The 27640-nt window shown below is 52.6% G+C and overlaps 1 protein-coding gene and 1 long non-coding RNA gene across 2 annotated transcripts; one reads left to right on the plus strand and one right to left on the minus strand.

The window, feature by feature from the left end:
• Window positions 1-534: 534 nt before the first annotated feature.
• Window positions 535-27640, minus strand: Slc26a9 (solute carrier family 26 member 9). Its single transcript, XM_040738153.1, has 21 exons — window positions 27554-27640; window positions 20632-20774; window positions 18285-18424; window positions 18047-18157; window positions 17135-17310; window positions 15706-15870; window positions 14976-15128; window positions 14591-14673; window positions 13750-13897; window positions 12890-13003; window positions 12646-12723; window positions 12000-12095; window positions 8707-8813; window positions 7944-8013; window positions 7762-7854; window positions 7512-7625; window positions 6768-7049; window positions 5843-5897; window positions 4955-5097; window positions 4006-4077; window positions 535-2769 (listed from the first exon to the last, which is right to left on the minus strand). The coding sequence occupies exons 2-21, from the start codon at window positions 20754-20756 to the stop codon at window positions 2722-2724; spliced, it is 2373 nt and encodes a 790-aa protein (XP_040594087.1). The 5' UTR covers window positions 20757-20774; window positions 27554-27640; the 3' UTR covers window positions 535-2721.
• LOC121136816 lies at window positions 8795-16133 on the plus strand. The gene is made up of 2 exons (XR_005873963.1): window positions 8795-9346; window positions 12869-16133. It is a non-coding gene; the product is annotated as an uncharacterized LOC121136816 (long non-coding RNA).

Consider the following 27640-nt stretch of genomic DNA (forward strand, 5'->3'; position numbering starts at 1 on the left):
CTTACCTGCCAGCCCCTTCCTGGTGGATGTCTTTTCATGGGACACCCTGGAAAGCCATGCCGCCTGTAGTCATCACAGGGTTCATTGCCTCAAGGCACGGCAATGGTCGTTTTTCTGTCGCTGTGATAAAACATCACAACCCGAAGTGACTTGGGGTAGAGTCTATTTTGTCTCATGGCTCCAGAGGGTTAGAGTCCGTCATGGCAGGAAAAGCATGGCATGACAGTGGGAACAGGAAGCTTGCTCATTGCAGTTTCACCTCCGCACAGAAAACAGAGAAAGCAGGAGGTAGGGGGTGAGACTATAAAGCCCCCCAAAGTCACTTCCAGTGATGTACGTTTTCTAGCAAGACTCCACCTTATAACTACCCCACTAACTGGGGACCACATGTTCAATACATGAACCTACGAGGGGCGTTTCTTATTGAAACTGCACACACCGTCCACGACTAATGGGACAACAGGCAAATGTTCCTTCAAACAGCTGGCTCTTCCTTGCCACTCTTTAAAACCCCTTCATCGCATACACACACAGTCACATTTCAAGACCGCTTTATTACCAAAACAAACAAAGGAATCTGGCATTTAAATAAATTATACAAACATCTCAAGAGGTAAGGTTTGCAGCCCTTCCGGGGCAGGTCAGTGTCTGTAGGAACATCACAGGTATGAAAGTCTGGATTATTCTGTTTCCTTGCACCTTCCCTCCCTACCTCGGTCACGCCCGGCAGTCTGTGTGACATTTACATTCTCTCCCCAGGCAGAGTTGCAACTGTGGAGTTTCTTCGGCACCTTTTCTGTACCCCTGCCCCTGAGTTTCTAATCACACCTCCACCATGTGTTCTTCAAGTGTATATAGTCTCAAGACGTTGCAGATGCTTGTCCTCTTCCCAAACAAGTCCAAGCCCCGGGCCACCGTGAGTCAGCAATCTCATTTAGTTCTCAGCCTGACCTGCAGGTTAATAAGATCTAGACACTTGGTTCAAAGGGGACTTATAACGTCCTGGGGCTCTGTGGCCTTCCTGTACTTCTTGGACTTTGGAGGAGGTGGAGTAGAGGAGGGTAAGTTGTCATTGGCTGGGGTTCTCCTCTTCCTGGAATTTGGCACTTTGAGTGCAGGGCACAGTGAATCCCAGATAACATTGTCTTTCAGCCTTCCAAGTTTTGGGCTCCATTGCCATAATGGATTCGCTGAGAAGCAACAGCTGCGGCCAAGAATGTGCTGGCTGCTTGCCAGGGCCCTGTGCTTTAACTCTAGAGAGGAGACTCGCTAGCTCACTAGCTTACTTAACACATGGACACATAACAAAGATCAGGCTCAAGTCAGTAAGTGGGATGCTTTCCCAGGTTGGGCCAGCCCAGCCTGTTGGCACAGGGGGCATTACTGAAGGAACTTGGAGAACATTGCATGGTAGTTTTACAAGATGGTTTTGTGTGTGTGTGTGTGTGTGTGTGTGTGTGTGTGTGTGTGTGTGAGAGAGAGAGAGAGAGAGAGAGAGAGAGAACCTATTTTCAAGTCCACAGTGGGATGCCTCTAGTTACTTCCCTGTTTGCATGAGAATTTAATTCCTATTTTCATCTTTCCTGGGGCAAAAGTCCCTGAGATGATTAAGAGTTCCCTGTAGAGGGAGATCTAGGTCTTCATGTCTCTACCCAATTAGGTGCTGAAGCAGGACTTCCTCATCTGCATGTCAGGACCTCCCACCACAGCTAAGGCTACTGGCTGATAAAGGAGCGTTCAAATGACTGGCTCTTTCCAAGTGGACATGAACATAGCAGATTTCCCAAGGGGAGGCAATGCTGGCTCTGAGGTGAGGTGGACTGTCAGGTCCAGGACCCCCCATTTTGTCCTGAGTTTGCACTAGTATCTTACTCCCCTTTCCACGTCTCCAGTACAAAGAGGGATTCTCGAAAGATTTTGTGCATAATAGCTGCAGCTCTATCTTTGGAGGGTTCTGCTGGACACGTGTTTCCAGAATGGGGCAGCATCCAGGCAGGGATGATTCAAGAGGCCAAGTCAGCTCCTCGGTGGGTTGTCCCTGACGAGGTAGTGCTGACAGTCATGCGGGTCCTGCCTACTGCCCACACTGGGGTCTGAAGCGCTGGACAGCAATGGAGGTCTAAGCAGGCTTAGGGCAACGAGAGAAATGGGCACAGACACAGAGTCCTGGACTGGGGACAGCACCGTGTCTTTGAGGCACAAAGCTGACAACTATAAGGCAATTGGAGGGTCAAGCGTCAACGTTCTAACCCAGTTCATCCCCGTGTCCCACGACAGCCTGAAGCCCTCCGAGACCAAACCAGCCAGGCCACAGACCTGTTGGAGCTACACTTCTGTGCAGCACAGTTGCTCTTATCTTTCTGCTGTTGGCTCTCTCTTAAGGCTGGAAGTCAAGGTGTCCATCAGCGGCCATGGGCGGGGCATGGGTAGACGGGCCGATTGAGCTTACTGCCGGTAGAGGCTTGAGTGGGAAAGGGGAGGTGATGAGGTGGGTTCACCAGGCTTTCATCCTTTTCAATCCTTGCCTGCAGAGGCTGAGACAGCTCTCTCCCAGGGAAGCAGGGAGGGAGGGAAGCCAGGAGAGAAGACAAGGAGACGAGAGAGGATCTCGAGCCTTGGTGGACGGACATACTCTTCTCTCTGTCCCTTCCTGTGGTCCTGGGTGTATTGTCCATGGAGATTCCAGGTGCTCATGAGGCAGCATGGGAACCAAACGGGCCCTCATAGGGCGGTCAGGGTCTCTGAGTGAAACATGCTCCCGAACATCTCCTGCAGAGCCACGGGAAGGAAGGGTGAGAGCAAGGCAGCTTTAGACCTGCTGGAGTCAGAGGGGCTGCCACCAAGAGGCCACTGTGCACCGCAGGCCAGAATGGAGCCTCCAGACTGAGATCGCATGGGCCACTGAGCAGGGAGAGGCGGGCTGGCGTAAGACGTGAACTGGTACTGGGCGATGGCAGAAAGTGCTAGTAGTAGCATCTCATCGTGTATTGCATTCTGTGCTATGCGGGTTTTTTGTTTGTTTGTTTGTTTTTCTTTTTAACCCTTTCCTCTCTGAGTGTCAACTCCATTCCCCCTCCCCCCAGGTAACCCCGATGTCAAGACTAGAGAAGTTGTATTATTTCTGTCGCATCTAGGTTTTTATTTTTATTTATTTTTTAATGTGCTGGAGATTCCAAGGGGGCACAGAAATCAGCCTGTTAGATCACAGGCGTCCCTTGCTTGTCATCAACACTCTGAGTGACACACTCAGAGGACCGTGGCATGGGAAGAGAGATGCTATTTTTAACAGACTCGAATCCAGATTTCTCTAAGCTTAGTCACTTGCTTTCTCTTAACTCAGGGCTCTGGAATGGTGATAAATTTCACAGGCAGTGACAGCTTGAATTGCATAGCTTTTGTTTTAAATGCCTAACCAGTTGCAGTAATAATTCATGTATGACCTTAAACTTCATCGATTCTCCCAGAATGTAGTTTCCAAAGAACAGGTGTCTCTGTTCACTGCTGTATGCCCACCTGCGCCAGTGTCAGACAAGCAGCAGGCATTCCACAAACACCTCATGAACTGAGGAAAGATGATTGCCAGTCCCGGGTGGGAGCAGATTAACGAAATATCTCTTGTTTTACAGGTAATATTAACAGGCCCAGTGATGCCACTATCACAGGGCTGGCACACTGGTGAGTTAAGAATAAATAGCAATTCTCTAGGACTTGGTCCAGAAGCTCTCTCATGCCACAGGATGCCGTGTGTTTGTGTGTGTGTGTGTGTGTGTGTGTGTGTGTGCATTTGAGGGTGTGTATGAATGTGTGAGTGTGTATGTGTATATAAGTGTGTGTATGCATGCTGATGCTGAGAAGAATCAAGATCTGTTATTAAAAGAAAGGGGAAACATTGCCACCGTCAAGGTTACTGGAGGAGACAGTAACGGGAGGAGACAGCCAGTGAACGCCTTATATGGAAGCAGGTCCTCTTCCCTCTCCCCCGTCACTGTTTGCCCCTCTGCTCACCTGCTCTAAGTCCCAGTAGCTGGGACTGTCCTCTTCGGAATCGTACAAGGAGAACTCGGTGTCTCCTGGAGCCTGAAGGGAAGGAAGTGTGTACAGGATGAGTTTGGGTAGCAGATGCAGGTGTGTGGTGGGAGGAAGGATATTTGAGAGGACCCCGTGTTTCCCTCATCCCTTTCTCTTGTCCCCACCCCTGCCTCGTGACACAGCACAGCTATGAGCAGACGCCCATCGGGGCTGGCCTCCCTTGTGGGTGTTATAGGCAGGGAGGCACAGGTTGCCTAACCTTGGAATTCCCTTCCTTTCTCTGGAATTCTGCAAAGACAGGATAATCAGACTCCCTTTTCTAGTCTTCTTACTGCACCATTTTAAGGCGTGTGCATGCATTGTGTATATAATTTATAATAGGTAATAGAGACTCTATGTAATATAAATTATTTATAAATATTGAAACAAGGGTGAGAGATGGCTCAGTGGGTAAAGGCACATGTCACCAGGCCAAAGAGCCCAAGTTTGACCCCCAGGACTCACATAACTAGATATGGTGCAATGACATAACTTATTGGTGCAATGACAAACAATAAGGAGTCCCCAAAAGTCCCCGTGGATAAGGTTCATGAGTCAGAATGCTCCACTAGTCTCCCAGGACCTGCAAGTGAGGGGAGGCTGGGTCTGGCTCTTCAGATTCTGAGGTTTTAGACCGTTATCTGTATCTTCCTTCCACACCACTCACTGAGCTAGTAAGTTAAATGCCTCATCCTCTCCATCCATTTCAGCCCGAAATCATCAAGGCAGGGCACCCAGCACAAAACAGCAAAGGGCAATGGTTGGTGGTGCCCACTCTAAAGATAGGGAAACTGAGATTCAAGAGAGTGAGGTTCTTTCTAATATGCATTGGTCCTCCTGTTTGTGAGCGCTGGAGCCTAGGATTCTTCAGGTATGGAGACTTTACCCCTTGGAAACTGCGTGCTGGGGCTCCTCTCATATTCGCCTGGGCAAAGAGGACCGCATCATGGATGCTGGGGAACACGTGATTGCGCTGGACACACCCATCTTCAAAGACGCCTCCGTGGCTGATGTCATTGTACACCTGGGCTGGAAGGAGGCAGGTAAGGAGAGGAAAAGGTAACAGCAGTAGTGGGTAGGGGCTGGAGGGAGGAGGTTGGTGAAGATAACAATTGGCCTTGCAATATCAGTTCTGGACAGCAGAGGGCTGTATGATCTTGAAAATGCCGGGCCCTCCACCCAGAGCAGAAGGAAGCCTTTGGATTGGAGAAGTGGTTGCTTGTCAAGGACAGCATTCTGGAGATGGTTTTCTGGGAGTGTTCATTGAGGGTGAGAGTAACGAACAGGCTCATTATGGGGCCCTTGCAGAGTCCTGCTGGGTGGCATTTGGATACATGTGCATCCTTTTGCATTTCTCTTTCGCCCCTATGTGCTGTCTATTCTTGGCATATGTGCAAATTCAGTGAGTGTCTTTTGCTCTGAGGCATGGCCTTGGGGCTGCATAAAGTACTGTTTGGAGATAAGTCCCTGGTAAATTAGGGTCTGTGGGCTTTCTGTGTGTCTACAGATACACGGATCTTCTGACTTGGAAAGGACCCCAAGCCCAACCAGCCAACTCTCCTCCAATTTTCGTGGGTGGAGATGGGCCCCATACAATAAAGTGACTTGGCTGACTCCAGGATACACACAAATTAGTGGTGAGCAGATTATAATACTGTCTTTTCTTAACCGCATGAACATACCCCACCCCAGGATGCTCTATAACCTGTCTCTTCTGCATCCCTTCTCCGGCCTCTGGTCCCTTAAATGCCCACCCAACCCCCACTTTTCTTACCATGGATATTCACCAGAAAGATCTGGACTCCGATCTTCCCATAGGTGGAGCTTAGCTAGAGGGGTTGGGGAAGAGGGGAGGGAGGAAATGGGAGAAAAGAAAGGAAAGGAATGTTCTGAGTGGGTCTTAAAAGTGGTTCACGGAACACTCCAGAGAGGAAGGCAAACAAACAAGCCATCCTGAGGGCCCTGGCAGCCACAGGCGTGAGTGGCAGAGAGCACCCACGTCTCTCTGGAGTGTTGGCCCAAGGCCTCTCTGGAAAGTGGGGCGGAAATGGGGCTTTGCCAGTGCGGTAGGCACTTGAAGTTACCATGGCCTTTTTTCCAATGCTCAGGACCAAGGCTCAGTTAAGCCAGTCAGAGAAATCAGGGGATCCAGGTCCAGCCTAGAGAAGCCAACTGAGCTCACACCAGGGAAAGGCCTTTGCTGTCCCTGGCTGGTAGTGACATCACTCAGGACACACTGTGTGCCCCTCTGGTCTCTTGGTCTGCCTCCGTCTGAGCCCTTCTGAGGTTTGCTGTCACACTGACATTTCAGGGTCACTGAAAAGGGATCAAGTGGGTCCCTCTGTCCGTGGCATTCACAGCCTGCCTGCTTGGCTTGAGTTTGGGACACACCAGTGTTACGTTTCCCTCTCTCCTGGCTTGGCTGGTGAATGCAGGAAGGGGAAGCAGAACCAGGAACCAAACTGGGCTCACTCAGAGAACCCAAAGTGGTTTCTGGGGACTGATGACTTGAAAAAGAACCAGGATGGCCTTGGAGGGTGACTTACTCCAGCACCTCATTGCCCTGAAGAGTGCATCCACCCTGCTGGCATCTGGGGCAAGGAGTCCCGAGGGTCTGGAACCTCCCTCAGTTAGTTCACAGGAGGGAAGTGAGCAGGGGTAGAGGCACATTCCCTCCTCCCAGCCCCACCAGGCCTCACCTTGGCTAGGGCTTTGACGCCCATCAGGTCCACAAAGCTGACTCCACTCATGTCGAGGATGAGAGTGTGGAAGGTGGCAAAGGGTGGGACACTGGCTAGAGTGTCACTAGGCTCCCTGGGGGGCTGAGCGGAGGTGGGCAGCTCACACAGGGCAGCCGCTGGGGTGTCTGGGCTGAAGGTGATGTAGGATATGTTGGCGTCACCTGCAGGGGCTTGGTTGTTGTTGGGGTCCGTTGAGGGGGCACTTTCAAAGTCCTGTTGGAGTTCCTGCAGAGAGACTGTCTGGGGGTGGAAAGGGGACAGTCAGGGACTGTGGCGTGGATCCCTAAGCAGAGGCAGGGAACATTTCAGCTTGGTAGTGAATACAGGCTTCCCCTAAAGCCCCTTCCTATGGGAGGCCAGCAAGCTTCTCCTTCCCAATCCAAGAGGTAAGAACCTTCCAGAGAAGCCCGAAGCCTTTGCCGCTCTGCTTGAGAGGAAGCCCCTCTAGAGACAGCAGGACTCCAGGTGCGCTTGCCAGTGCCCGCCGGCTTCTCCTGCTCCCCCAGCCTCCCCCCGCGTGGGCACCTAGAACATTCCCACTGGAGACAGGTGCAGCGGTTACCCTGGCGGCTGGCAGCCTTCCCCCAGAAGGTGTCCAGCAGTGCTGTCGGAGACTTCCTGCCTGCCTCTCAGTGGGCTGCAGGCTGGGAGCCAGGGTGGAGATCAGAATGGGCACGGAAGGTGGTCCCGGCCTCGGCTCACCTTGGTTTTCATGAAGAGAGATTTCCTTTGCTGTGTCGGCATGGCTGTCCTCTTCTCCTGCTTCCTGAGATATTTCTGCTTGGCGAGTAATATTTTCTGGGGGTCCATACCTGTCTGTGGGGAGAGGGCCAACAGCAGCCTTGACCTCTACCTTTGTGGGATGGCCTGCCCTTGGCCCCTAGCCTCTTTCTGCCTCCATCTTCGGGCCGCTGTCTCTTCAGCCCTCTGCTCAGCAGGGATGGAGCCTTACCTTGGCAATGATTTTTTGCCTGAAGATCTCTGAGTTGGCAAAGTAGAGAGGGGAGCAGTAAGTGACAATCTTAACCCCCTCAATTTCCTGGACCTGTGACAGGGAGACTGAGCTCAGGTCGCAGATAGGTCTTGGGGAGGGGACAGAGGGAAGCAGGGAGGTCCTAAGCTTGGATCACATACCCTGTTGTAGGTCTTGGGGTTCACGTAGATGTCCGTGTCCATGACCTGGGCCAGCGTGGAGCCATTTCGACTAGAGGGAGAAGGGGGTGGTTGGAGAGTAAGGATGCTAGCAGCTTGGAGTGATGCTGGGGTGGGGGGCAAGGAAGGTCAGCCGGGACTCCTGTCCTTATGCAGGCTTATTTGTTAGTCTTCTGTCCTGGGGACCTGTGCCTGGTGGTCTGTGACTGTTCTAGACTAGGCATATGTCGATGTCGCCACCAGACTGGGGCTCAGGGGAGAGAAGGGAGAAGGGTACGTAGGTGACAAAGCCAGAACTTCCTGGTTCTCCTATGCTCAGCAATGTCCTTGCCACACCCTGACTTTCTTCCTCTGTGCCATCCTCAGTCTGCGATAATGGCTTCTTTTAGAGGAAGACCAGAGTCCACCCTCTGGCCTAGTGTTCTCCGGGGGAGGGTCCCATTTGAACTGAGGTTCTCACGGTGTTTGCGGGAGGGTGAGTGGGAGAGTATGCCCCCCCTCATCCCCAGCCCTCTGAAACCATGCTGGTTTGCTCTGGGGCTTTAGGGTACAGAAGTCAGATAGCTTAGTCTATGCCCACTGTCCTGGCTGAGTTATATACTTCTGAGGTCTGGCAGCGCGTCCCTGTGCTGGGCCCAGAAGACAGTGGTACAGTGTGCTATGTTAGATCTTGGCATGGGAGTCCCCTTGCAGACCGATTCAGAAACCCCACACTGGGCCAGGGAGGGATGAGGTTGTCACTTACAACTGGGTCTGGAAGACCACAACCAGGATGGAGAAGGCGACACCCACTGCTACACCGTAGGGCAGACTCAGGAAAAACGCGGAGAGGAAGCTGACCACCCAGACACACTGTGAAGAGGGAGATGTCAAAGGCAGTCTGAGGAGAAAAACTGCCCCTTTCAGGAAGTCTTCTGGGATTAACCACGGCCCTAGTCGGCCCGTCCAACTCAGATTGCTCCTTCCCTTCTTGATCATATTTGGCGATGAGTAACACTCTGATACTTTGGTTGGCTTGCCTGTTTCTCTTACACTGAGTGCAGCTCTTGATTTTTCTTGGTCAAGCACCGGGGGTTGAGTGCAGGGCCTCAATACTAGTCAAGTGCTCTACCATTGAGTGCCAACCCACACAGTCCTCGGCCCAGTTTTAAAAATAGGATTCTAGCCTTCTGTTTTAATAGATGATAGAAGTTGCACCGAGAGACGGCCTGAGTGAGGAAGAAGAGCGTGCCCTTGGGTCAGATGCACCCAGGTGCAAAGCTGGGTTCTGGATTGTGCAGCTGTGTGAGCCAGTTTCCTAGTTCACAGAAGGGAAAATGAGCTCCACTCTGCAAGAAGACTAAAGTCAGAGAGTCATCGGTCCTAGCCTTGCAGTGTGCTCCCAAGTAAGTGCGAGCCTTCTTCCTGTCTAACAGTGAGGTGTGACTGTGAGCCTTCTTCCTGTCTAACAGTGAGGAGTGAGTGTGAGCTTCTTCCTGTCTAACAGTGAGGGGTGAGTGTGAGCCTCTTCCTGTCTAACAGTGAGGGGTGAGTGTGAGCCTCTTCCTGTCTAACAGTGAGGAGTGAGTGTGAGCCTCTTCCTGTCTAACAGTGAGGAGTGAGTGTGAGCCTCTTCCTGTCTAACAGTGAGGGGTGAGTGTGAGCCTCTTCCTGTCTAACAGTGAGGAGTGAGTGTGAGCCTCTTCCTGTCTAACAGTGAGGAGTGAGTGTGAGCCTCTTCCTGTCTAACAGTGAGGAGTGAGTGTGAGCCTCTTCCTGTCTAACAGTGAGGGGTGAGTGTGAGCCTCTTCCTGTCTAACAGTGAGGAGTGAGTGTGAGCCTCTTCCTGTCCAACAGTGAGGAGTGAGTGTGAGCCTCTTCCTGTCTAACAGTGAGGAGTGAGTGTGAGCCTCTTCCTGTCTAACAGTGAGGAGTGAGTGTGAGCCTCTTCCTGTCTAACAGTGAGGAGTGAGTGTGAGCCTCTTCCTGTCTAACAGTGAGGTGTGTGAGCTTCTTCCTGTCTAACAGTGAGGGGTGAGTGTGAGCCTCTTCCTGTCTAACAGTGAGGAGTGAGTGTGAGCCTCTTCCTGTCTAACAGTGAGGAGTGAGTGTGAGCTTCTTCCTGTCCAACAGTGAGGAGTGAGTGTGAGCCTCTTCCTGTCTAACAGTGAGGGGTGAGTGTGAGCCTCTTCCTGTCTAACAGTGAGGTGTGTGAGCCTCTTCCTGTCTAACAGTGAGGAGTGAGTGTGAGCCTCTTCCTGTCTAACAGTGAGGAATGTGAGCCTCTTCCTGTCTAACAGTGAGGTGTGTGAGCCTCTTCCTGTCTAACAGTGAGGGGTGAGTGTGAGCCTCTTCCTGTCTAACAGTGAGGTGTGTGAGCCTCTTCCTGTCTAACAGTGAGGAGTGAGTGTGAGCCTCTTCCTGTCTAACAGTGAGGAGTGTGAGCCTCTTCCTGTCTAACAGTGAGGTGTGTGAACCTCTTCCTGTCTAACAGTGAGGAATGTGAGCCTCTTCCTGTCTAACAGTGAGGTGTGTGAGCCTCTTCCTGTCTAACAGTGAGGGGTGAGTGTGAGCCTCTTCCTGTCTAACAGTGAGGAGTGAGTGTGAGCCTCTTCCTGTCTAACAGTGAGGAGTGAGTGTGAGCCTCTTCCTGTCTAACAGTGAGGAGTGAGTGTGAGCCTCTTCCTGTCTAACAGTGAGGAGTGAGTGTGAGCCTCTTCCTGTCTAACAGTGAGGGGTGAGTGTGAGCCTCTTCCTGTCTAACAATGAGGAGTGAGTGTGAGCCTCTTCCTGTCCAACAGTGAGGAGTGAGTGTGAGCCTCTTCCTGTCTAACAGTGAGGAATGTGAGCCTCTTCCTGTCTAACAGTGAGGAGTGAGTGTGAGCCTCTTCCTGTCTAACAGTGAGGTGTGTACGCGTTGATGGGTACTCATCTCCTGAACAGAAAATGTGTGCTGGGGTCTGGGTTATGTGCATTACCCTCCAAGGGCCCTCTGCAGCCTCTAAATGGCTCTGAAGGAATCAGCCTCTGCTGGCACTTCTGTAGAGATGTGCAGTGACGATCAAGTCCCATGGCACCATATGGCTACAAGGACTGTGGCCACAGCCAGGAGATGGTTGTCATGTGGTGAACGCAGATGCATGGGCTGGGAATGAGAACATTCGTTTCTTCCCTTCTCCATCACTCACTGGGTGTCCTCGGAGGGACCACACGTTTCCAGACTTTAACGACTTCCTTCCCTACAGGGTGCTGGCAAGCCCCTGCCTATGAAGGCAGGACAACCCAGAAGTCTGGAGCCTAGTAGGGAGTTTCCACCCAGACCCTGGCACTTGCTTCCTCCATTGCCTCTGTTGATTTATTTACTTAACCGTGCTGAGCCTTGATTTTTGTCATCCTCAATAGCTTTTAGTAAGCGTCGTCTCTGGGTTACGGTGGGTGGGCTTAAGTGGGAATAAGGGAGCACTGTCTACACACTGGAGCCCTTATCAGCACTGCCTGTGATGGCACAGCTGGAGTATGAAGTCTCAGTGGCAGGATGTTTACATAGCATGGCGCTTTCCCGTTTTGATCCACCTAATCTTTAGGGTCAGAGCACGCTGCAGAACATAGCGCCATCCACATACAGGTGAGGAAGAAGTCTAGAAGCTTGCTCAGGATGCTGGTCTCCTTCCTGGTTTTGTGTTCTAAGATTTTTTACTACCTATCTACTTTGGCTAGGGAAGGTGCGGGTAGTAAATTATAAAAATAATAGCTCCTATGTTTTGCTGATCACAAATGCAACTCAGACTGCATACAGTTGGCTAATTCCATCTTCTTCATAAGCCATCCCAAGGTTGGATGTGCCCACTTTGCAGGTGTGGAAGCCGAAGCTGAGAGGTAGAGGAATTTGCTGTTGGCTACAGAGCCAGGGAGTGGTTGAGTTAGGCTTGAACAAAGAATGGCTCTTTCCAAAGCCTGGCTTCTCAGCCCCTGGGGATTAGGGAACGGCAGACTAGAGGGCCTTGCATTAGGTCAGAGCTCCGGGGCTTAGAGGAGGCCAGGAGCACCCCCGACACTTACACAGTCCAGCTTGCTCTTCTTCCATAGGTAGTAGGGGTCTCCGAGTTGCTTGAGGGAGTTCTTGAGGTTGACAGCTATCAGGGCTCCTAGCACAGCCTGGAGAAGCAGAACATTGCTTTGTGTCATTTGAAGCGTCCCTTCATTTTGTCCTTCCTACACACACCTGACCCTGGATGCCCATCAGGACAAAGCCAGAGTTCCAGGATTCTTTCCTTAGGCGCCCCCTCAGTCTTAGGATTGGAAAGAGTACCTCTTGAGCCATACAGTTCATTGTGGGCTCACATTTACTTTTACCCTCTCCCTGCATCCCTGAAGGGCTCACACCTTACATCCCTGTAAGAGGCTGTGTGGCTGCCCTGCACTCCCAGACACCTTGCCCTCTATCCTCCAGCCTAGGGATCAAGCTCCCAGAAAGCCAGAGGTTGAAACCGATCCTACACAGTGAGCCGCCTCGCCAGACAAGTTAGGTTGTCAACCTCAGTCTCCCTCACCTGTACAAGGCAGAAAGAAAATCTCTGTTGTTACTTCCTAGGGCAGCTGACACCGAGTGACGGTGGCACTTTGGATTCCATCAAGTGCTACACCCTCTTGTAGGGATTGTTCATGCTGGAGGCTGACATTGTTCCCTGCTGGGTTGGGCTCTTACCTTGGGAAGAGGGTACAGATAGGATCCCAGGACCAGCATGGTGACCATCACCACCAGAGACACACACAAGCTTGCCACCTAGTCAGAGAAAGCTGTGTGAGTGGGTACGGGTGACTCGTGACTCGACTGTATCCCAGGGAATGAAAACTAGCCGGGTAAGCGTGGTATGCCTGTGGCACCTGGAAGTCTCCAGAACAATTGCTCCGTTTCCACTCCTACCCAGGTCGTCTGAGACAAGGCTCACCTGGGACTTTCCTCCAGCCCCATCCACAGCCAATGTGACAGAGAGAGCACAGCAAATGACGTGGATCTTAAAAAAGGAGCCGAAGAAGTTGCTACAGCCCAGGGCGATCATCTCCTGTGGAGAGAGGGCAGGGTTGGTGGGAAGTAGGGGTCAGATGTGGGCAGCCATCTGTGTGTGTGTAGGGGGTCTGAGGCCTAGTTTGGAAGTGATTGTGATGCTGTGACCACACACTAGCACCCAAAGGTTAGCCGCAGGCTGGGGAGGTGGTTCAGCAGGTAAACACTTGCAGCATGGGCATGAGAACCTGGGTTCAGATCTCCAGTACCCATGTAAAAAAAAAAAAAAAAAAAAGAACACAGATCACAGTGCTGAGGAGGTAGAGGCAGGAGGATTCCCAGAGCTTACTGTCTTGGCAATGTAGTCAGTCAGTGAGCACTCAGAAAAAAAAAAGTTTGAGAAGTGATGGATGAATACATCAGATGTTAGCCTCTGGCCTCCATATGTAGCACACATACACATGTATATGAACTTGCATATACATGTACACACAGGAACATGTAAACTATCCTCTAAGACTCCCCACAGAAAAAAAAAAAGAAAAGAAAAAGAAAGTTAAACCCAGAGTTCAGTCTCTTCGGTCTAGTTCCCCAACCCTCACCGTCTCTCCTTAACACAGTTCCAAGGTGTCTTTCTCTCCCCCTTTTTGAGGTGCTGGGGCATAACCCAGAGACTCTTGTATGCCAGGCATACAAGATGTGACTCTACCATGGAGTCACATCGCCAACCCCCAAAGCTGTCATTGGTAGGCTTCTGCCGGCCCATACCCCCGAACCCTGCCTGCCAGGGGCAGCTGGAGATACCTGGTTCGAATCCACGTCATAGCCATGCTTGTTGGCAAGGGTCCGGCCCATGGCCAGATTGATGACATAGCCCACAATTGCCAGGGAGAAGGCTGTGCCCACCATGTCCTTCCACTGGGAAACCACCGGCACCACTGGAGTGGGAAACCTGCCGAGTGTCCAAAAAGAGGTGGGGCTGGGGGTGTGAGAAGGAGGGGAGCTGAGCCCCACCATGTGCTAGCATCTTATTTGCAAGGCTTGTCCCACGCGGCCTCACACAGTACACTCAGAAAGCAGGTCCCGCCACTCTTGGTTTTGAAGGAGAGAGCCAGGGCTTAAGAGAATTAACTTGTCCAGGCCAACAAGCCAGTAAGCAGGAGGGCTTCATTTGTTTATGCCCAGACTCTGATTCTTTGTACACTAGTTTCCAGAACCCACAGACCTCCAGTGCTATGAGGCCTTGTCTCCTCCTCCCCTGTTGGGGCAAGCCTTGCCCAAGTTGTCCTGAATCTAGCATGGTACCTGACATAGAATAGATGCTTAAAGAATTTGGTTGACCTTAGTGGCTCCCTTTCTGCACGGGTTAAAAAAAAACAAAAACGAGTATGTACTAGAACAAAGCTGAAAGCCAGGGATGGGGGGATCTGTGAGTGGTTTGACTGTATTCAGTACATGAGACTCATGGGGGCTGGGAGGGTAGCATTTGAGACTCACTTTCTATGAAGAGGCCAGCATGGGCTGGTTATGTGACTTTTCTGAGTCAGTTTTCAATTCATTTCAGCTAGAGCCTCTCAACTCCACCAGGGCCCCGGCTCTGGGGCGGGAATGGGCTGGGTTTGGCCTCTGAGTGATCTGGACTCACCCATGTTGAATCTCTCCGACGATCTGCATGTGATATTTTTTTGGCATCTTGTAGCTCCCAGAGATAGCTGTTGCCACTACCACCTGCAAACCCCAAAGTGGAGAATGGATATTGACTCTTAGCTGGGACTAGGTCAGGGGTCTTTCCTAAATCCTTTCTCTGGGATTCCCAGATCCCACTGTCTTGCCTCCTTAGGTCCGTGGGGCAGTGTGTGTATGAGGCAGCCTGAGGAGTCACATGGTGGGCCGCACGACATACTCACCTGTGACTTCCTCTGCCTTCGGCTGCCAGTGGAGTGGGTAGAGGGGTGGACAGAGGCTCCCCTGCTCACAGCCGCCCTATCCTGACCCTCAGAACCCTGTCTCCAGGTAGGCAGGATGCTCACCACGATCATCTCCGTAGGGATGGGGAAGTGGATCTTGTGCATGTACCGGGCGTTGAGTTCCTTCACCAGCACCAGGAAGACAGCGCTGACCAGGGCGAAGACGAGCGAGGCGATGTTGGTGTGGGGGAGGTTTTTGCAAATGTCAATGAAGGTCTAAGGGAGAGAGCATCATAGGCTCCCATCCTTTCCTCCCATACTGCCCTGCCCTCGGGTGCCTGGCCCAGGGGAGACATACGAGGGCAGAACACAGCCCTGGTTGCGAATACCATCCCACCTGCAACTACCCTCTCCCAGAGGGTGTGTCAGGAGTGAGTGCCAAGGAGTCGTACTTTCTCATGATATTCATGTGTGTATGTCTAAGTGAGTGTATGTCACATGTGTGCAGGCAAGATAGAGTGTCATCCACTAGAGCTAGAGTTACAGGGGCTTGTGATCCACCTGATGTGGGGCTGGGGGCTTTAAGATGACATAATTCCTTTCTCTTGTCAAGAGCCTTCACTAAAAAAGGAAGGGCTTCCCAGGTAAAGGAGCTGAGGCGCTGGAATGGGGTCTCGTGTTCTGCAGGGATTGACCAGAGAGCCCAGCGAGCACATGAGGATCTGTTAGACCCCTTTCTCACCAGGAGGACCCGATGGGAGCCTCTCTACCCATTGGCCCAGCCAGCTATCAGAATGAACAGTTCATTCTGCTCCCATCCCGCCCCTCCCCAAAGGGGCGTTTCCGGACTCACAAAAACGATGGAGCCTGGGCCTGTGTAGGAGGGGATGGTCAGACCAAAGATGTACTTGAGCACAGAGATCAGGATCTGCAGGCCAGCGGCTGTCATGAAGCCCCGGATGAAGGATTCAGAGAGGTAAATGGCGACAAAGCCAAACTGCACGAAACCCAAGCCCATCTGGAAGGAAGGAAGCCGAGAGTCCGCAGTGGGTCGTCTGCTCCAACTGCCTCACACAGCTCAGGAACAGCAGGCAAGGACTCAGGGAAATGAGTCCTCTGCAAACTTTCCCTGCCATTCTCTGGGACCTGGGTGCCTGCCACCAAGCCTTAGTTCCCTCGGCAGCACACAGCCTCTCTGTCACTTCACTCTGCTGGCTTCAGCTCCTTTATCTTAAAATAAACGTGGTCCTCCCCCGGTGCCACCTGTTGCCCAACTGAAAACTCGAGAGTCTTGGCAAAATGCTTCCTCCTCCCTCCCCCGTCTCCTTCTCCACGGCCACCACTCTGTCTCTCCCGCCTGGGTATCTGCACAATCCCCGCCTTAGTTCCCCACGCCAGCCATCTTTCCGAGCTAATAGGACCCGAGTTGCTGCCAAGGGGACAACAGACTGAAGACTTTGTTCTGGCTTCCTCTGCCCCTCTGCCCTTGAGCCACGCTAAAGTCCTTGGCGTCCCCTTCCTGCCCAGGCTTCACTTAGCCCTTGGTGCCTGTGGGTGGTGTCCCCTCTGCCTGCAGCAGTCTGTCCTCCTGTCCAGTCACCAGTGAACTTCCACTCGTCCTTGCCTTCTCAGGTCAGATGTCCCCTCCTCTCTGACGACTTTCCCGGGTTCCCATAGCCACTTGTTCAGGGTTCTACTGAGCCTCTTATCTCACCCCGGCACACAAATCTATCTGTTGACAAGGCCACTTCCTCTGTCCGGCTCGGAGCCACTTGTGAACTCTTTTTTTTTTTTTTTAACTTATCTTTGTGTCCTCAGGGCTCAGCTCAGTTCCTGGCAGAAAACATTAGGTGAGTGATGGCTAAATGACAGGTGCTCTCTGAAGTGGCTGCTGAACTTGCATTCTGCCACACTGCCTCTTTCATCAACACTGGAGGAATCCTTTGCACCCCTGTTAGATGGTCTGCTACGTGGTATCCCGCGGCTGGGGCTGGGGAGGAGGCTGGAGGGCAGGAGGGATGCTCAAAGAGATCGGGGTTTTTCCGAGGGACAGTGGAAAGCCTCTGAGCAGACTTTATGCTCAAGACAGTTCCATCTGTGGCACTGCTACACACAGGCAGGCAGAGACTCTAAACTATTTTTAAGGTCCTTTTAGTCCCTAGGATGGGGAGGATAGCTTTAGCGCCACACTGGGGTTTTGAGGTAGAGATAAAGTGGCCTACCACCTTCTGAGGTGTGTGTGTGTGGGGGTCACTGGTAGGGCTGGGAGCTGGGCTCCTCACCTGAATGACAGCAGTCAGGCAGGCAAGTGTGGCTGACACATGCAGCCTCTCCGCCTCCATGGCTGCTGTGTCCACGTAACTCTCATTGGTGGCATTGTTGAAGATCTGGAATTTTGACTCTGGGGCCAGCTGCAGACAGATGTTACCCACCAGGATGCTGATAACGGCAAAGGTACCTGTGGTGCCCCACCCAGCCAGCAAAAGTCAGAAGTTTGCAGCATACCCATGGAAATGACCAAGGGGTCCAGCCCTGGAACATGCACCAGCCCCAGAGGAATGGCCCCCTAGGCTGGTCTCTGCCAGCAGCACCTCACCAGCAGTCACATCTAAGCTGCCAAGGACACTTCCCCAGATCAGGTATACCCTCGTTAGCATCATCTCTTTGGACACCAACTCAGAAGTGCAAGCAGAGCCTGGACCAGAAACTAGTCCTGTGTCCAGATTCTTTCCTTCCATCAACTCTGTCTCTCTTGGAGCCACTTGTGAACTGGGCCTCTTTTTTTTAAATCTTTGTATCCTCAGGGTCTAGCTTAATTCTTAGACAGCTCCACATATCCCTGCAGTGGCCTGCTGAGAGCAGCCATGTCTCTCTCAATCTGTTTGGTCTGCATGGCATATGGTTTATCTGGTGCTGTCACACCTTGCTCTCCTTCCTGGGAGGAAGATGCAATAACTTGTGCTGACTGAGCTCACACGGGTGTAGTGATTTCTCCAAGGTCATGGAGGACCCAGGACTGATGCAGCGACCATCCTTTCAGGTTGGATCAGCATCAATTCCAGGAGAATAAAGGTGGAAACAGAACCTCCTTCACCATGCCCTGTGTCTTTGAGGTCCAAGTCATCATGCTCAGTGGGGGGAGGGATGGGGGGAGGGAAAGCAGGGGAGGGGGTAGAGATGGGAAGTGACCTTACCTGGCACCATCTGGTGTATACCCCCTAGGAAGAAGTAGGTCAGGAGGGGGAAGAAGGAGGAGTAGAGACCATTGACTGCCGGAAGGTTAGCCAGCAATGCAAATGCCATACCTGCAGGAGACAAGGAGAGGAAGGCTTAGCTCCGGAGAGCATCTGGTTCACAGAGGTCACAGAATGGTAGGGTAGAGATGGGGGAAAGAACAGGAGGCCAGCTGCGCCTGCCTGGGGGTACTCTCACCTTGTGGCACCTGTATACATCCCCCACTGAGTCCACCCAGCATGTCAGGGATGATGTAGTCTTTGATCTTGTACTTGGGAAGCCAGGAGAGCACTGGCAACAGCCCAAACACAATGGCTTTGAACTTGGTGGAGGAGCACCTGTAGGAGAAGAGGGCAGGTTGCAGGGAAATGCTAGCATCCTCATCATTCCTCGGTGCACTCTGGAGTGCACATCCTGTGCTGCAGGATGTCGCGGAGGGAAAGCTGTGCTTTAAGCTGGAGAGCGTAGCAACACACCCTGGGCATGTTGCTGACTCTCCACTGGGGACTCTACGAGGCTGGGCTTCAAGCTGTTGATTTTATGGTAGCTCAGCCTTCTTGAGTCCCTTTCTTTTTGAACTTCTCAAAGAAGGCAACCTCTGTTGTCCCTGTAAGGTGCACCCTGCCAACTTGTTGCCCTCTGCATATGGTGGGTGAGTCTGGCAGGAGTGTTCACCCCCGGCAAGGCATCAGAGTGAAAAGAAAGAGGAGAGAGCCGTTCCTTGGCCGACAGGGCAAGTATTGATCGCTACTGTTTGTGGAGCACCCTGAGATCCTTTCATGGAAACTCATGAGTAGCAGGAACAAGGGCTTACAAACCTGAGGGTGACAGCCAGAAGATTGATGACTTGGGGTGGGGGTTGCTTTTCTTCTCCCAAGTGGGGGGAGTCAAATGCTCTGGGTTCCTCTGGTGACTCATGGGCCGAGTCTGATTAGGCTCCCTTTTCTGCCCCGCACCAATCTCTACTCTTTGCTGTTGCTCAACAATAGTTTCCCTGACACTGGGGCCCCTGGATGTCACCCAAGACTGAAACTAACACAGACAATGCTTTGTATCCTGGAAAGTCTAGGCAGATTTTTTTTTTTGGTCCGATTAAATACTCTGCAGAACGGACAGACGGCATGTCCACCAGCCTGTCAGTCCAGCCTCTTCTAGGGCCTGTGGTGCTTCTTGCACCCTGGACATGGTGAATGGCTTCGAGCATACCTAAGAAACTTATGGTGGGAGGCAAGAGCCCTCCGGGAGCTCTGACAGGTCTGCTTATGGCAGAGAAAACTGAACTCGCCCGTAGACAGCTGGCCGGGGAAGGAATAGAACTCACATGCCCAGCCTTCTTTCACCTCTGCCATATGTCAGGCAAAGCAACCTGAAGTCTGAAAGAAGTGCTGGGAAGAGATGCCAGCCTCAGAGGCCAGGATGGAGTTGGAGGGAGGGATTAGCTCTCCAGACATTCATTCATTCATTCAGCAACCAGTATTCACCGGAGCGCCGCCTGGGTGTAAGACACTGTTGGGGGGGGGGGGCTGGTGCCAGTGTCATGGGAACTGTTAGTTTTCTGCTCCTCTTTATAGTTCTAATCACCTCTAACCTCCAGGGAAACATCAGGTCCTCCATCCCTTCAGCACCCAAGCAACCTAAATGTAAACTCCTTGGACACATTGACTGGCCGAGCCCATCTGTCAGAGGGGCTCAGCGGCGGGGACAGGGCTCAGACTCTGGGCACAAGCCTCTCGAGCGGCAGATATGAGCCTCCCAGGAGAAGCAGGGTTGGTCTAAGGCTTCAGTAAAGACTCCAGTGGGTGATTCCCCAGCCTCAACCTGTTCCACCTGCAACTCCGCCTTAGCTACTGCCGGTGACCTCAATCCAGGTAACTGAATCAGCCGTTTCCCCGGGGGAGCAGGAGAGGGTGAGGTCTGCCAGAAGTCTGGGGGGGGGGTGAAGCCCATGGCCTCAGGCTTCTGGGGTATAGGTGTGGGCCCCTTCCTTCCAGGCAAGGCTGCACAGCCCACCACCACAGTCCAGGGACCCCAGAGTGGGAAGAACCCGGAGGCTGGCGAGGCCTCTTGGTACAGCCTAGGAATTTAGGGCTTCCTCTAGGAATTCTTTGAACGGGATGGAAGGACTATCCATGAGGGGATGAGGCATGAGGAGATGGGGGCTTGGTGCCTTTTGATACACAGGGGATGGGACATGGAGGAGGGGCTCAGTGCCCTCTGCCACTCCTTGTTGTACCACATCCATTTAAGGGTCCTCCGAAGCCCCGAGAGAGGATTAAGAGGACTGAGCCGTCAGGAGACCCTATGTAGGCGACAGAAACACCCTACAACCCTCGGAAATGGCCAGTGGTTCTTGTTCCTCCTCTCCCTCCTCCCTAAGGGTCTCAGGGCATGTGAGCTTGCAGGCTCTTATACTCAGGGTTCAGAATCTCCCCTTCCTCAGGGCCTCTCTAACCCCTTGGATACTGGTCCAGGAGCCCTGACTGGAGCACAGTGGATTTTAGTGAGGAACAGAGGAGAGAGGAGTCTGGGCTCTGGGCCACATTACCTGAAGGTGTTGCGAAGTTTCTCTCCCACCGGGTAGGTGCGGTCCTTTTTCTCAAACTCATCATCGAAGAGGGAGAGGGAGTACGCAGCTCTGTCTACCACGTAGCGGGGCCTGGGCTGGTTCATGTCTGGGGCATTGACAAGCTTTAGGAGAAGCAGAGCATGGGAAGGTGAGGGGCATCCCTTCTCAGTGCCAGCCAGGCCCTTCTCTCCCTGTCCTCTCTGCAGCAGAGATTTATCCCCGTCTTCCCGCCCCCATCCTGCAAGGTGCCTCCCTTCCTCAGTCAAGTCTTTCCACCAGACTCACAGTCTTTTGGTGGCCTTCCTCCTCAGGCACTGATGATACACACACTCGCCCTGGCTGTTTTGCTTGGCACCCAGCACGCGGCTGGCACTCCACACCCGTGACATCACTGTCACTCCCGCTGAGCACCAGGCAGAGAGGAGGTGGGAGTAGAAGGACAAAAGCCCCAGCTGGTTTCCACACGTGAATGCTGCTCCCCTTAGGCTGGGATGGCTCCACAGACTTCCTGCCCCAGGCCTCCTTCCCTGGCAGAAGGACTCATATCATTCAGCCAGTTAACTTGGAACAATTGAGGAAACAGCCTGCCTAGAGGCAGGGGGATAGCCAAGGTGACCTCAGGAGGACCTTTGTTGGATGAAGCTCCTGCCTACGACTTCACCAACAGGTTTCCCCAGGAAGGACAATGGTGTGCTCGGGGAAGTCTGGATGGTCAACTTTTCCTACAGCTTCCTGGGCCTAGCCTTTCCTCCACCCTTGTGTACTAGTGTCTCTCTCCTCCTCACGCTTTGCGTAACCTCACTGATGTTCCAGCAGCTGAGCTGGGCAGAGCTTGGTGCCGCGGCCCTTGGGGCCCAGAGGAGGTCCCTGTGAGAATGTTTCCTTCACCCTCCTCTAACTCTGACCCCTTCCCCAGTCCCTCAAGCCCAGCTGGCAAAAGCTATGTAGAGGCCCTCAGGGAGGAGAGAGAGAGAGGGTGGTTTGAGGAAAGACTGGCATTTGAGAGGTCCCGGGGAATCCGGGGTGGCTGTAACCCCAAAGGTTTGAAGGGTGACGATGTGCAAGCCCAGGGGGACCCACCTGAGCAGGGAGGGGGCGAAGGCCTCGGGGAGGGGGTTAGCATATGCAAGAGAACCCTGGGAAGAGCCGAGAATCCAGGGACCTGAGGCTGGTTCTGGCCTTGTAGGACAGAAGGAAAGAGTGACATTGATTCTCTGAACTTCCAACCCATTATCAGCAACGTGGGTTAGGTGACTTCCTGCACAGGGATGTAGCCCTGATGGTCGAGGAGGAATTAAGCAAAATGAAAAGGACAGCAACCTGAGGGTCTTGGTTACGGAAGTTGAGCTTGAGATGATTAGTGCATCCATTCCTTTGGTCTAGGGGCTGAGACAGCCTTCTGGAATGGAAGCTAAGGTTTGCACTGTGAAATCCCACGATGACACCCACCAGAGGGTAAAAATGGTGGATGAATCTACCTGCAGAGCCCCTGCCCAGCTACTTGCCTGATATTTAGTACCCAACAAATGCTCGTTGAGTGAATCAACCAGTGGGGTTTTGGAGGAGACATGGGCAGAAGTGAGTAAGGGCCATGCTATGAGACACTTGTAGTGGAGAAACTCAAAGTGACCTCAGGAAAGCAGCCCAAGTTTTAGAGGCAGAAGGAGCTGACTTCAAAGACGCAGTTTCTTCATCTGTAAGTGAGGATAATAACAGTCCCAGGCTGTTGCTGTGAGGATTAAGAGAGCTTGTGTGTGACTCTGGTTTCCTGGGTTCCCAGTGAATGCTAACGACACTGGTTATTATTATTAAGATGGGAGGATGCTTTCCTGCTTGTGAGAGATGGTTCTCCAGCAACCAGTCTTCATGCTCCATGGAGTAGATGGCTTCATTCTTCCTCCCGCCCTCCCTGGAGTCTGCCAGGGTCTGCCTTGCTGGCTGGTTTGCTTGGCAGGATCCTTGGGAGCAGTGCGTATGACTCCCCAGGGGAACCCATAGTGCTAGGCTTGGCTTCAGGGTTGCTTGCAGTTTGGGGTGTGTTTCCCAGGCTAGTGAACTGACCAAAAGAACTGGCCAGATATTGCAAGGTGAGCTGACTGACGAAAGCAGAGCCACTTAGGGGAGGGTTGAGAGGGAAGGAACCTTGCTTCTGGGCCAGCCAGTAGGGTGGGGGTGGGGTGGGCTGAAGGATCGCACCAGGCTATTCTTAAAGGCTGTCTGTTCTGCTAGTACATTTATGGGGTGGGATATCCCATGCTATCAGCTCTCCCATTTCCTCAGTGGTGTCTTTCTCCCTGCCACCCAGTCACTCCTTTCCTGTCAATTGTCCCCAACCCCAGCCCATCCTATTGCTGGTTCCTTCCTTTTTTCCCCCTTTCCCCTCCTGTTCGTGGCCTTCACCCTGCAGGTCTGACTTCAGTCAAACACCCTTCTTCACTGACTTTTTGGCCACCAGCTCGACTCTTCCACTTGGCACATGTGTCCCGCTGGGAAAACCCAGTCGTTATTTCCAGGAGGTACCAAGCCCAGGTTCCTTTTTTTTAGGTCTTGTGTTAGACGATCCAGTTGACTGGTCCCTCTGCCCCATGGGGGCAGGTTGTTCACCCCAAACAGGCTTGGGTCTCTCCACAGTTCCTCCTCACCCTAGGTGCTCTGACTCATTGCTGCCTTTCTAGACCTGCCTGTCCTCAAGACCTGCTTGAATTCCTCTCCCCACCCCCATCCAGAAGTCTTTCCCACCACCCTGGCCTGGGGCGACTGTTTCATCCCCCTCTGTTCCCTTTCAGGGCTAGTCTGGCCTAGGTACTGTGGTGGGCCTCAGCCGTTCCTGGCTGCCTGTCCAGGAAAGGGAGGGAGGAAAGGTGTAGGGGTAGGGATCCTTTAGTGAGTAATGGGTGTGTAACTCAGTATTGTCTCTGCCTCTCTGGGCAAGGTTTCCCTGTATCTTGAACTCTGAGAGTCCCCAGTGACACAGGGTAGCAGAAGGGAAAAATCCCTTTGCTTTTGGGTAACCCCAATCTGCCCCTTTCCTGTACTCTTCCTCTTCTGTTCCAGGACTGGGGTGTTGCAGGGGATCAGGGCTTTTCACAAACCTGTTAATAAAAAGGAAAAGCCAGCAGTTGGCTTTGAAGTCAGGAAGTTTTGTCTAGAAGGGAAGTTGAGGACTGTGCTGGCAATTCTCTTATTTTGTGCCTGAAGAAACTGAGTCACGGAGAACAACAGATGTGTGTGAACTAGGCCTTGACAACTACTCAAATGCTTCTGATAGAAGGGCTCCAGGACTCCACCAGGACTCCAAGGCTCAGCACTGACACGTGCTCTCTGATGACGTTGCATCACACAAGACTTTTGGGTTCTGTTTCTCCTCTTGATGACCCTGCCTAGATTCTGCCTCCTGTCCTGGCCTAAGCTCATCTAGCTTGATGACAGAGTTGTGTGTGTAGTTTCAGGGGCAACCCTGGCTCCTTGAAAGAGGGAGGAGACACCTTTATCATACATCCTGTTTTCAGGAAGGGAAGGCTGAGGTGGGGTGGGCATACCAGGGACAGTCCTGTCATCCCCAGTCAGTCCTTCAGACCTCGGAGTAAAGGGGGTGGGGTGAGAAGGGAAGAGCAGGGAGCTATTACAGTGGAGAGGACCTCAACCTCTTGTAGATCGCTCTTAAGGGTTCTCAGAGAGCTAAGAGAGCCTTAAGGTGCTGGGTTGGGTGGGAAGGTAAAAGAACAAGAGATGGTTTGGGGGTTAAGAGCACTTATTGGTCTTGCAGAAGAACAGGGTTCAATCCCTAGCACTCACATGGTGTCTTACAACCCCTAACTCCAGTTCCAGGGAATCTGACAGCCTCTTCTGCCCCTGTGGGCATCAGGCACACATGTCATACATACATACATACATACACTCATATACATAAAATTTAAACCTCTAAAACAACAACAACAAAAAGGAGCAAGGCAGTGAGAGAGGTATCAGGAACGAGATGATCTGATCCCTTGTTAAACACAGTCCTGGTAAGCCAAGTGTTCTGTGGTCATAGCTGTGTATTGAGCCACAGGACTATATAGCTCCTCTGCTTCAATAGCTTGCAGGAGCCATGTGACAGTATTGAGGGACAGGAAGGTGACTCTCACGATGGAAAAAGGGAGGAGGGCATCCTGAAGAGCTAGGGGTGGGCTCTTTAGGACTTAAAGAAGGAGAGAGAGAGAGGGAGGGAGGGAGAGGGAGAGAAGAGAGAGAGAGAGAGAGAGAGGGAGAGAGAGAGAAGATAGGAGATAGGAGATGTGGTCACATAAAAAACCCTAAATCTGGGCCAGGGAAGGAATAAGGTCAGCCTGGGATCCTGTACAGCTGAGGAGCTGGAGAAAGAGAGGAAGGAGAAGGCGACAAACGGACTCCGTGAGGACCCCTTCCAGTGAACTCCTACAAAACAAAGTCCACTGGACCTCCTCCCTAGCATGTGTCTGACCAGGTCTGTGGATCCCCTTAGGATGCTTGTTTAGGGGGACTCAGCACGATGCTCAAGGGAATGAAGAGAGGGGTGCCTGGTCCTGGACTGCATACAGTCAGTTCTGGCCATTATTGCCACTGTCACTCTGCAAGAGTCCCTTTCTGGCTCTGTGACCCTAGGCATCTCACTAGGCCTTCTTTTCCTGCCTGATCCCAGGCTTCAGCCACAGGCCCTCCTACTCCTGATGGTTTTGGGCTGGTGGAGAGAGATACAAATGGTTTCTGGAGGAGGAGGAACACTGGGGAGCAGAAAGGCGAGGGCCTGCCCATGGATTTCTGTCCTCTCTGGAGGTGACCCTGTCACTGCGGCCCAGAATGACTTCCTTCCTGAGCCCTGGCTGCCGGGAGGCGCCTCAGGGGAGTTGACACACCTGTGCCAGACACTGGAGCAGCCCGGGCCTGGCAGATCCCAGGCATCCTTATCATAGGTCTCTACCTGTCTAATGGCTGTGTCCTGGGGAGTGGAAAGGTCACCTTGATGTCCCCTTTGCTTCAAGGGCTTGCCTTTTGCCTTTCCTTCTTCATTTAGCGTAGGCATTTCTAGAAAGGGAGTCTCTCTATGGCCAGTGTAGGGATTGACAGAAGGTTGGGGTCCTAGCTAGAGACTGTGTCCCAGACAGAAGGAAAAGGCTCTAGAAATCTGTCACCCATAAGGCACTTTGAAATACTCTTTCTATTGTCACCGGTTTCTTGCACAAATCTGCAGTCCCCTTCTAGCCCCAGAGGGGATATATCTAAGGCAAATGTTGGTTCTCTGGCTGTTCTGGGACTGTGTCCTGTGAAGGGGACTCATTACTGTGGCACTCAAGTCCCCATTCCTTATCTCCAAGCCGCTCGCCCATCGGCTCTCCCTGTTGAGAAGGGATGAACTGGGACTAAGTCCCAGCAGAGGGCCTGAGGGAGATGCTGAATAGTGAGACCTGCACCAGGCCACAAGATCACTGTACGGACGCATGTGGTTCGGTTCTTAGAAATCCCTATCGAGACCAGCGAATCCAAGAATCCGGGTCAAATTTCCAGGTGGCATTGAGGGGAGGCTGACTCCCCCAGAGGATTATTATATCCTTCAAGTCATGACCACATCACCCTCCATTTGGCTCATGTCCAGCTGGTCCCCATCCCTTTGACAACCCTCCTCAGGTCATTTTGTAAAAGTTGACACACTCTCACTAAGTATAGATTTTATGTCACTCTTCTGGAAGTCTCTGAGTACTAAGAGATAAAGGCGTCACCTTGCTTCAGGATTCCGTACAGCGAGCCCCAGGTCAGGACAGACCCCAGGATGTACAGGGAAGGCTGGCATAGTAGTGGATCCGGTTCTGGTATGTGCTGGTCTTCATGCTGCCCAAGCAGGCTCTGACTAGGTTCTGAGAGCATGTGTGTGTGTGTGTGTGTGTGTGTGTGTGTGTGTGTGTGTGTGTGTGTGTGTGTGTGTGTGTGTGGTGTGCTGCAGGGGCTCTGGGAGAGAATTATCTTCGAGTAAAAACACATAGGGAGAAATTCCTCTCTCAGTCTGCCCTATTTCAGGGTGGGTAAGGCTTTGCCACTTCAAGGGGCATGTCCTTAAAGCTGATCTTCTCCAGGCACTCAGTCCTAACAGGCCCAAGGTCAACTGAGTAGCTGCTGCTGTGATGATAAAAGATTTGCTGGCCTAGTTTGGGGGAGCCTCTGGCTAATTTGCAGAAGCAGAGGCACTGTCCAGGGATACCATGGGACCCCTTAGAACTACGGGGTGGGAAGTTCAGGGGCTGGGTGCTTGTGGGCCTGGCTCCTTACGTTCTGCACTGACCCAGGCCCTCCCATGTTGCACCGTGCACACTCTGCCTGCCTGATGGAGCCTGTCCCTCGCTTCCCCTTCTTTTCCTCAGCCTCCTCCCTGGCTACCTCTTTCAGCTTCTCAGAAGTAACAGGGACCAAGTAGGAGTCCATACAGCTCACACTAAGTACCCTGCACTCTGGAAAGTAAGTGAGGGAAGAACGGAGTCTGGAGATGGGGACAGGAGATACAGCCACACAGACAGATGTACAGAGAGCTCTTTGCTTCCAGGACTTGAAGCGGAGAGCGCAGGTGGCTCAGGAAGGCCCAAGCTCCATTCCTTTTCCTGGAAGGCCTCATGTTGTCCCACTCTGAGTGTCACTGACCTCTTCCAACACAGCGTCCGTTCTGCTTGCTCCTCCAGCTAAACTCGGCCTAGTAGCTGAGGTCTTTATGGTGGGCTCCACACAGGGGAGGGCTGGAGGGCCGCTCACAGGCTACGGTCCAGAGCGTCCTTCTGACTTGTGCTCAGGTTGGCAAGTCCCCACCCAGTCATCTCTCTTTTGGAGGTACCCCTGGGGCCTGTCCTCTTCTCTGGATAACCCCCGGCCCTTTGGGTGGGTTGGGCTGGGTGGGGCTTACCTCTGAGTGAGCAGAGCCGGCTGGGCAGGGCTGCAGGTGTGTCTGGGCAGCGGGCAGCAGGCAGTGGAGAGGTGTTCCTGAGGTGTG

This window comes from Mesocricetus auratus, unplaced genomic scaffold (genome assembly GCF_017639785.1).
Source record: "Mesocricetus auratus isolate SY011 unplaced genomic scaffold, BCM_Maur_2.0 Super-Scaffold_100676, whole genome shotgun sequence".
In the NCBI taxonomy this organism is placed as follows: domain Eukaryota; kingdom Metazoa; phylum Chordata; class Mammalia; order Rodentia; family Cricetidae; genus Mesocricetus; species Mesocricetus auratus.

Bases quoted from the DNA above. Each gene is read 5' to 3' on its own strand.
- Slc26a9 (XM_040738153.1), bottom strand. From the start codon at position 20,756: ATGAACCAGCCCAGGCCCCGCTACGTGGTAGACAGAGCTGCGTACTCC. The intron at 18,425-20,631 runs GTAATGTGGCCC...CTTCTCCTACAG, and splicing joins AAACTTCGCAACACCTTCAG to GTGCTCCTCCACCAAGTTCA. The intron at 13,004-13,749 runs GTATCTCCAGCT...CTCTCTCCACAG, and splicing joins ATGACGTGGATTCGAACCAG to GAGATGATCGCCCTGGGCTG.